The sequence below is a fragment of the Anguilla rostrata genome, chromosome 17, assembly GCF_018555375.3.
Source record: "Anguilla rostrata isolate EN2019 chromosome 17, ASM1855537v3, whole genome shotgun sequence".
Taxonomy (NCBI): domain Eukaryota; kingdom Metazoa; phylum Chordata; class Actinopteri; order Anguilliformes; family Anguillidae; genus Anguilla; species Anguilla rostrata.
In genome coordinates this window covers 27807040-27816641 of record NC_057949.1, presented here as the reverse complement: position 1 = coordinate 27816641, position 9602 = coordinate 27807040, and the positions used below count along the sequence as shown (strand labels likewise).

The 9602-nt window shown below is 46.6% G+C and overlaps 1 protein-coding gene across 3 annotated transcripts in view; it reads right to left on the bottom strand.

The window, feature by feature from the left end:
- Positions 1–8987, bottom strand: part of LOC135243406 (phosphoinositide 3-kinase regulatory subunit 5-like) — a 19421-nt gene extending 10434 nt beyond the window's left edge. The window contains exons 1-5 of one of the 3 annotated variants that reach the window (XM_064315204.1): positions 8775–8987; positions 2577–2689; positions 1242–1342; positions 866–934; positions 173–311 (exon numbers count right to left, since the gene is read on the bottom strand). In XM_064315204.1, coding sequence (XP_064171274.1) covers positions 173–311; positions 866–934; positions 1242–1342; positions 2577–2676 — 409 coding nt within the window. In that variant the 5' untranslated portion in view covers positions 2677–2689; positions 8775–8987. The remainder of the gene's footprint in view (positions 1–172; positions 312–865; positions 935–1241; positions 1343–2576; positions 2690–8774) is intronic. The other 2 variants (XM_064315205.1, XM_064315203.1) reach the window with 2 other exon arrangements.
- Between the last annotated feature and the right edge of the window lie 615 nt (positions 8988–9602).

Below are 9602 nucleotides of genomic sequence, written 5' to 3'. Positions count from 1 at the left end.
AATAAATGCTAAAAAAAAAAAAACAGCCATTCACAGCAGCTTAGCGCTCAGTTAGCGCCCGATAAACCCCCAGCCTGTCCTACACCAGTGCTATGAACCCTGGGAAGAGCAGGGAGCAGGCTGAGGGGCGGTCCTAAAAGGTCACATGGTCTGTGGGAGGGGGCGGAGCTACCTGGGGCCCTCAGCTCCAGGCGAAGGACGGTGAGCAGGTCGCGACACACCCCGCCGTACGGCTCCGGCCAGGACAGGAAGCCGCCGAACACCTCGCAGGCGCGCGCCAGCAGGGGGCAGTGTGGAGGGAGGAAAGGGGTCTGAAATGCAAAACGCCGTTCGTAAAAACACACGGCCAACTCGTGGGACTTGACCTCACCCGTTGGCGAATATTAATATGTTGGCGAATATTCTTTTCAATCTGTGAGGAAAGCCGCAGAGGATAAATGCACAGGAGCTGCTGGCGGCCTGGGAAATTCCGAGAGGAGGTGCATCAGGAAGATTTCTATGCGATGAAGATTTTTGTGAGATATTTTTTGTGAGAGTTAATAACAAGCATTGCTCGGAAGGCATCATGCTTGTGTGAGACCCAAGCACAACAGGCACTGCTGAGAGTCATCCGTACTCGTCGTGTGTTGCGTTCAGTGTGATTTCTGGTGCAAAATGGCTGCTGTGGCTCACCCACATAGGTGCTACTTAATGTGTGTACTTGAGATGAGCATCTCCACTGCACTGTGCTGCTATAAGATGGTACAAAGCACACCATGAACTCAATCTACTATTGTTATATACACTATTTATATTCATTTTCAAAATTTATGTTCGTCGGCCTGTCGCCTGTGCGATGTTGCGAAGCACGAAGGCGGGTTCTTACCCGCAGGAGGGCGGAGGAGAAGATGAGGGCGAGTGGAGCCACCAGCTCATACTGGCACTGGTCCTGGACCTGTGAGCAGAGGGGCACACAGCCACATTTCAGGCCGTGCACTGTGAGGGCAGAATGGAGGGGGGGGGGGGGAACCTAGAGAATTCATGTTAAATTGTTCTGAAAACCTAGAGAATTCATGTTAAATTTATTGATGGCAAACAGTTGAAAAGGTCCGATGAGAGACAACAAAGAAACAAAGAATCACTGGTCCAAGCTTATGTCACCAATAAATGATCCCTGGACCGTCCAGTGGAGAGATAAATAGGGAAGGGGGTGGTTGTGAAATGTGGAGAGACATCTGAGAACAGTGGAGATTTGTTTTTACCTCTTTGGCTCTCCTTAGGATCTGTTTCAGGAGAATGAGGAAGTTCTCTGGGTCTCTCTTCACCAGCTCTTCCAGGGTCCAATGATTCATGGAGAGGCCAGCTAAATACACACACACACACACACACACACGCACAAGTGCGCGCACACATGCGCACACACAGACACAGACACATGCACACATGCACACACACACGTGCGTGCACACACAAACATGCAAAAGTGCGCACACACACACACACACCACAGAAACAAAGAAAAGAACAACATTAACCTCAGAAGGAACCAGGCTCAAGGGCAACCCAGCAGCTGTTCTTGCACCATGACCGGATCACTACAATGCAGTCTGTGTGCATGCATTGTAATGTAATGCAATATAATGCATTTGGGGGGGGGGGGGGGGTCTGACACTGGCTGAGCCCCACCCCCATCTTCCTCCCAGCTTGTCTCCAGGCCCCCCACGACCCCTGTGCACTCTACATACGCCGTGTGCCACTTCCTGTCAGGCTGCGTGTGTCAGCGTCTTCACTTCCTGTCGCGTCCACGCCGCGGCGGTTAAAGAATGCGTTCGGGCACTCACGAGTAAAACACGCGAAGGCTTGACCTGGCTCCCCCCCCCCCCCCCCCACAGAGGGGTAGTGTCAGGTGTGTTTATAGCAGATGTATAATCCGCGTCGATCACACAGCCCTGTACACTTCCGCTGGGGAAACAGATATACGCACAGTGGCCCTTATTTACGGGCCCTTCAAAAATAACTGCCCTGATATTATTTGTACTACATCACAGCTGTTTTTGAAGGACCTTTTGAAGGAGCTTCTGAAAAGCAAATGGCTGTAATTGTGAGATTACTATCATTATTTTTTTTTGGCTGTGCCCAGAAAGTGTAGAAACCACAGCATCCTACCAAATTCTGACTCAGAGTGAGTGAGAAAGTAGCTCATGCAGTAACAACAGTTCACCACTACGGACCATCACTGTCAACCAGGGCCTGTCCAGTTCCTCTTTTAAATTAAGATGCCATTGTAAACCTTGAACGATACTTCTTGTTTCCACAGAACTGTTATCAGGGAGAAGTTTCATTCACAAGCACTTCTGCATTTCAATATTTGTCTTCAAAATTAGTGACAAAGCCTTGAAAACAATGTCTATATAATGAGATCCATTCATTTCCATCGCCCATCTATGGCCAATGAAAATGTCATCTGTGGTTTAAATGGTGACGTGCGCATGAAGTGGAAATTCTTATGACGTCGGTGATTTTGGACAATGGCACAATTCTTTATAGTAACCAGATGATCAACTTCTGGCGCTAAAGATCGGGCTAGCCAAACCTACCGTTCCCAGAATGCACTGCGGAGGGGGCGGAGCTGAGATCGTGGAGGCAGCGGTTTAGGGCGTGGTGGATACGATCCTCCCTGCAAGAAGTGTGCTCCATTTTAATTCAGCTGCTGGAGAAATCACAAGACAAAAGAAAACAAGCTGTTCAGTCCATCTAGACCCGCCTCCTTCAATTCATTTTCAAAACCTTTTTTGCCTTTAAAATTTCCCAACTGCCATTGTGTCTCATAAATGTTCCTCTCTTCTGAATGAACTGATGGGCAATGTTCTCTCTCAAAATGAGGGAGTTCCCACTTGGCCCAGTTCCCTGAGGAAAATTTTAAATTTTAAAGGCAGAAAAGTTTTGAAAAACAGACTGAAGGAGGGGGGGGGGGGTTTTATTAATATTTTTTGTACAGAGTTCATGAGAATCTGAAAATAATAAGCAGTCATGCAGTCAGCGGTGGCACTGAAATTGCAGGCTATTCACTTGCAAAACAAAAGCATAATTTCCTCCATGTTCAGGTACAAAAAAGGCATAGGACAATCTATTATCATTTTGATGTGTGAAAACCAGTGGCGATGTAAAAATAAAAGTACAGTTAAGGCCTACAATTATAGTTGCATTCGAGGCAAGGTTTTACTATTGCAACAGTTTTGTACAAATTATGAACACACTCTGATATATTATACAAACACGAGCAACGTTTCGACGCTACTGCGTCTTCTTCAGAGTCAAAACAGCAGTGACTTGGATAGCATTCCAGATGTAGCATTTGTGAATCTTCGAGTGAGATTGTCTCAAGGGTCTTAAGTTTAGAGGGCAAATGGTCATTCCGTCACTTTCTGCTTCATTGCACTTCATGGTGCAATAAAGCCACTTTCACTGAAGACTGTGAAGAAATTGTTGCAAAATATAATTTTTTTTTTTTTTTTTTAAGTGAGCAATCAAAAAGACTTGGCACAGCCGATTACATCATCGGTGATGTCAGACGGGCTGAAGATGTGGGCAGCAGTGGAAGTCCTTGCGCCACTCGAGTGTCACCACCATCCCGATTTTGCATGCGCTGTGGAATTTTAGTTCTTGAATGATTCAGAGGCACAAGCTCGATTGAACAACGTGTAAAGGGGGTGTTGGGGGGGGAGGGGGGGGTTTAAGTTGGGAGGGAGCAGAACCTAGTCAGGCCTAGTCACATTTATACCAGACCTGATGTATAGATGTGTATTTGAAATACTTATATTTAGACTTAATTTTACTCTTCAGATGCTTCAGAAGATTTGAAGCACTGACGGAGATGGAATGAATGAAAGAGTCACTTCCTTTTTTGCGGCCCACTGCAAAAATGTTTTCCCTTCCTCCTTTCATCTGGTCCTGTGACCGACCCACACTGACTCACATTGACACGAGACGGGGGAGACCAATCTAAGCCGTTGTTTTCGTCATACCCAGTGTCCAACAGCAAAATCTGCTCAGAAACAGAAACAGAGTTCACCACAGTTCGTAGTGGAATGTCACAGCCGTTTCGATGTCGATTCATTTCTTGAAAACTTAAATATTTGGAGTGTTTTTTGATCCCCTGACCTTAATTGCTTAATTTAAAGTTGTAAAGGTCAAAGATGGTGATGTCATACAACCCCCGCCCCCCACCCCCACCCCCCTGCATGGGCTCTTGTTTCAACGCCCCTCACCTCTGACTGGTCTGAAGAACAACAGACTGTACGCCAAACCCAGGGTTAGTGCTCGAACGGCCTGAGCTCTGACTGGGGCAGATGGCATGACCTTTGACCTGTTTTCTGCCTGCTTTTCATGTGTATTTCGAATGAGGCACAGCACTATATGATCGGCTTTTGTTTTTTTATCTTTTTTTGTGGGGGGGTGTTGGGGAGGGGGGGGGGGCGTTGTGCATGTGAACAGGGAGGATGCCGTCATTGTTCTGCTGATGAATGGAAATAGCATGATACCTTGCCCAGCTGCGGATGGAGGATATGAAACCCTGGTTTTGCCAGTGGTCGGGTGTTTTGGGGGGGGGGGGCATTACTGACCACCTCGGAGAAACCACTCAAAGGAAACGTGCACGCAGAGCTCAAAACATCAAATCACTGCTCAGAATGCAGCGTCACCAATACACACAGTGAATCAGATAATTCCCACAGCTAGTTAAATTCTGGGGGCATCCAACTGGTGGAGGGCGATGAGAGTTCCTACTCATCACTGTAAACACTTTGAGTGTTCAGCAGTTTGAGTGCTATATAAATGCAATGATTCATTCATTAATTCATTAATTCATTCATTCATATGCTGAGTAATATTGTGAATCATATGAAAACACTATGGATAAACATTAAGAGATATTTCAGTGGTGAAAAGTCTAGAAATTTCCAGAAACAGATTCGGATATTTTTAGCCAAGCCTCAGTTGAAAAATCAAGGGCAAATACTGAGTAAAGAAACGGGACGGTATTCCGTTCCAAACTGAATGTCTTTCTTTGGCAGCCCATGGTCTCGCAAAAACTAGGGGCATTTTGCATCCGGAGTTGCACGTAATGGTGGACGTGTGTATGGGCGTGTGGGCCAATGCATGAATGGCAGTCCCTGCTTCAGGCAGTACACAGGAAGCAAGTTCGGAGAGGAGTAATAACTCTCCATTTCCTTGTGCATCTCCGCTCGTCTATTTTTTCCAAAATCCCTTCTTCGGCTCTGACGATACCCAACCTCATCGCAAGACGCCACTTTTTCTACATGGTATTAATGCTACTACTGAGGCGTCAACATGACATCCACTACTTTTCCTTAAAATATTTTCAAACATTTTCTGGTGACGCGGCACCACGCGTGTCTACCGGTAAGCCAACCGGACATCTCAGTTTCCCCCTGATCAACAGTCACGCAAATACAATAAGCACGGGGATGTCTAACAAGTAACGCCAGCATCTCCCAAATTGAATTCCATAGGTAACTTTTTATTCTTTTACCACTTCTCATTCCCCAGTTTGGAACGCTCAATGGTATTTTATGAGCGCTCATTGCTGCAATCTCCACTATCTATTCGGGTGGAAGGCATGTACCCGCCTCTGAAGTACACCATGAAGGCAGCGCTTCTTGTCGCACCACAGTCCGCATATTGGGCTGGCACAGACACGGGCGGCAGTGTAGCATAATGGCTAAGGAGATGGTCTTGTAACCTATATATATGCAGGTTCGATTTCCCGGTAGGACACTGCCGTTGTACTGTCGAGCGAGGTACTTACGGTGCTCCAGTATGTGTCCAGCTGTATATCTGGACACAATGTACGTCGCTCTGGATAAGAGCACCTGTAATAATGTCAGAGGGAGACACTCGTGCAGCCTAAACAGGCGGCATTCTTGGTGTCCATTCGACCAGCAGGGGTCGCTACTGTGCAATGACATCCTAGTCAACTGAAAGATTCCCATCTCTGGTCGATGTTAATGATTTGCACTTGCACTGTGGGGCGGGCGGCCGGCCGTGGCTGGCTCTGGCACCTTCTGGTTTAGCCACTGCGGCGCCCATTCGAGATCATTAGCCATGAAAGAATTTAGCAGCCAGGGATTCATTTGGCACAGACTCTTTAGTCTGTGTGAGGTACTGGACCCTCGACTGTATTCAGTTAGCCTCACAGCATGGTAATGGACCCTTGACTGTAGTAAGATGATGGCCTCACAGTAATATCAATTCTTTCAACTCTGACTCCATACCTTTTGAACTGGGACATTTCTGTGGTTTACATGGACTCTGTGCCACAGCTGTGGAAATATAAAACTTCTTTTTTTAAATTGAGTATTAATAAGCCACATTCATTTAAAAAAAAAATCTCATTCATTGATGCGGTGGGTTCCTGAACAGCCTTCACTGAATGACATTTCAACAAATGCAAATATCACAAGGAGGAAACCCGGCTGGTCAGAGTGGATGAATGTGTGCTTTGGAGAGGAATTAAACGGAACTTGTTAAAGGGAACCGATTCCTCTCCAGAAGCTGCCGCAAAAAACACCCGCAAACATGTCAGATTTTATAGAAAACGCTGTAATTCTTCCTCTCCCTGTCCCTCATCTTAACCTCCACCCCATGGGGCCTTGAATCAGGGGCTCGGAGGGCCACGGGGTCTGGTGCCCTTCAGGTGTACTCAGCACTTAATTTATCAATTAAAAGAGCTGATTGCACTTATGTCACATGACCTGGATTCTTAAGTCTTCATTGGTTGCTGATTTTACGGTGACAGAAGATTCTTGCTGAGACTCGGCCTATTAAGCGCACGAGTAATAACGATAATGACTTATTGGCCGCTTGTGATGTAATTCATAAGCGGTGCAATGAAGCCTGAGGCTCATCTGCTGCAGCACAAGCGTATGTATGAAAGATCCTTTTTCTGATCCTGTTTCCCAGACGACCGTAAACAGGAAGAACGCTTTCCCGACCTGCCAGGGAAACAGGTGCAGACTTATTGTCTGTGGTTCAATGGTCTCCCATGGAATGGCACCACTTCCAGCCGGCGCTCCGGGTGGGTGGGGGTTAGGTCCATCCCGCGCCCCTGCACAAGTGCCGCGAGCGTGCTGCGATGGCTCCCCGGCCAGACCTGCTGTGACTACAAGCGCACTCCTCCAGGGTCATTTCTGCGCGGAGCTGCTAGACTGCCCAATGGGAGGAAGTGGGGGCTGGCTTTGCGCTATCTCTCAGAAGAATGGTTTTTTTTTAACAATGGATGTGGGTGCACAGCTGCAACGGGGTATAGAAACGAAGTTCGCAACAGCTGTCCCCACGACCGCGTTATTCCGGCAGGTCACGTCATCTGATACACTTCAATTTTCTTTGTATAACCATTTTTACAGAGACACTGTTAAAAAAAGACGGTTAACGGAAAAAGAGGAAAACGTGCAACCTGCCCGGCAGTAATTAATGTGGATCTGTCAGTGGGACGTAGCCTATATATTAAGGCATGCTGCACTCTTTAAGAGTCGCACCCCTTCCCGCGGGATATGGTCGCGTCTGTTTGCACGTGAACGCACGCAGTAAGCCCAGGGTTCCTCAAAATTGGCCCTGGGCACCACTGTGTGTGTCAGTTTTCATTAGGCTTACAGCCAATATTTCGATATGTTAGAGTTGTTGAAGGTGTTTGATGTCTTTAAAAATGCAGGTGCAAAACAGCTTTAAGTGTAGCCACGTATGCGACAACGTGTCGGTCCTTTCCCAGTAATTATTTTGGATATTCGTTAAAACAGAACCGTGCGAGGCTGAAATGGAGCCGTTGGACTGAATTCTGAAGCGAAATTGCTTACAGATGAATTACACTCGTGGGTTCCAGGAAAACATAAAAAGCACAACGACTATAATAGTCTCACGCTTGCGTTTGCAGCGTTTTCGATTTCGCATGTACCTGTGCAACAGATGACTGTACGAACGTAGTAGCAAAGAAAAGTGCGCTGATGATGGATGAACTAACGGAGTTTCAGTTCAAAGGAGACAAGTCATACTAAGGGTAAACGCGAAGCTGCCCTGAAAAAGTTTTGTGCTGATTTTCATGACGGCAGTTCTGCTTTGGCCGTCGTGCACTTCAGGAACGACTCGGCACGACCGTCCCCGTTGCGCAGATCAAAAGCCCACGCGATTTAAATAATCGGAACTCGTTTCCGTTACTGTCCCGTTATCACTATAATAGCACGTCCACTTGGAACAACTGCTTCGTGCAGACGTATTTTTGGCGACTAAGTTTTCTCTTTTGTTTCATTCTCCGTGTTCAATATTCCGAGATGAGCTAAACAATTCTGTTACGATTGCACCGCACGACAGTGATAGTGCATTAATAGAAAAATAAAATGCAGAAATGATTAATGCACACATCTGCATCCAATGAGCATTGATATTAGACTGGTGTTCAAATGATTTACACGGTTCCTCTTGTGGTCACCAGGGAGAGGCAGGCTACCTATCCAGATCCCTGGGACATCAAGCATTCCTGGTTCTCGTTTCAATTGTTCTGAAGAACTTTTCGGGGTAATTAATCACACAGGAAATGTATCTGGTCAACGGTACAAAACATTGCTTGTTGTGGCTTGGATTCAGCATTTTAGAAAATTATCCGGCACTTGAGACTAACAGCATCCCAGTGAAACATCGTGTTGGTCCGAGTGTTCACCAGAGAAGTATGCTACGGTATCGCTTAAGTGCTGTGGAGCGAACAGAAAGCGGCGCTTAATTGTTACCTGAACCTCTCCTGGATGTCCCGCACACGTCGGCACATCTCTTTGTGCTGTAGCCGGAAAGCTTTCTCGGTTCAATCCGGCTGCTGGCGTGCAGTGGCAGATGCGCGCGACAGCATTCCACAACCGTGCGGTTCAAACCCTCCGAACCAAGTACGTAAATCTCCCTGCGAGGTCGTGTGCGCCCGTGTAGCAAAACAGGAACTGGACGAAGTGTGTGCAAAAAGCACGGATGGAGGTTGCTGATGTGGAAAGCCAGGGGAGGGGTTTATCTTAGCGCTGACTAAACGTGAAGACAGCAGACCTATGACCTTCTAAGTAGGTCCAGTGTTGAGAATCCAACTTTAACACTTCCTGAGAGAGAGAGTATAGGCAGCAGTTAATTGTTTTGTTTTTTTTTTAACAAGAAGAGTGTAAGAGAGTGAATATTTCTTTCAGCAGAAATGTATCTTAAACCTCATTTTCAATAACCATAGTTAAGGTGGATTGGTTGGAATGAAAATCAGCCTACACAGGGATTCTTCTAGAGCAGGGGAAAATAGAACCGTAAGTAAACAAGACCAGGTCAAAACCTAGTATATGGCTGGACCGTGTATGGGTGTGCGAAATTGTGGCCAATTTGTCACAGGGATAGTCAGTGGTATACGTGTCTATACGACCAATGGTGTAACTTCATCACGCAGTCAGTCAGTCAGTCTCAGACATTCGCGTTTATAGGGCTGGCCCCGCTGTTGCGGTCCGGCCAAAAAATAATCTTAACGTCATCGTTACTGTGCTATGTAAACACCTTATTTCATGCACGCCACATCTTTTTTTTTTTTTTTTTTTTTT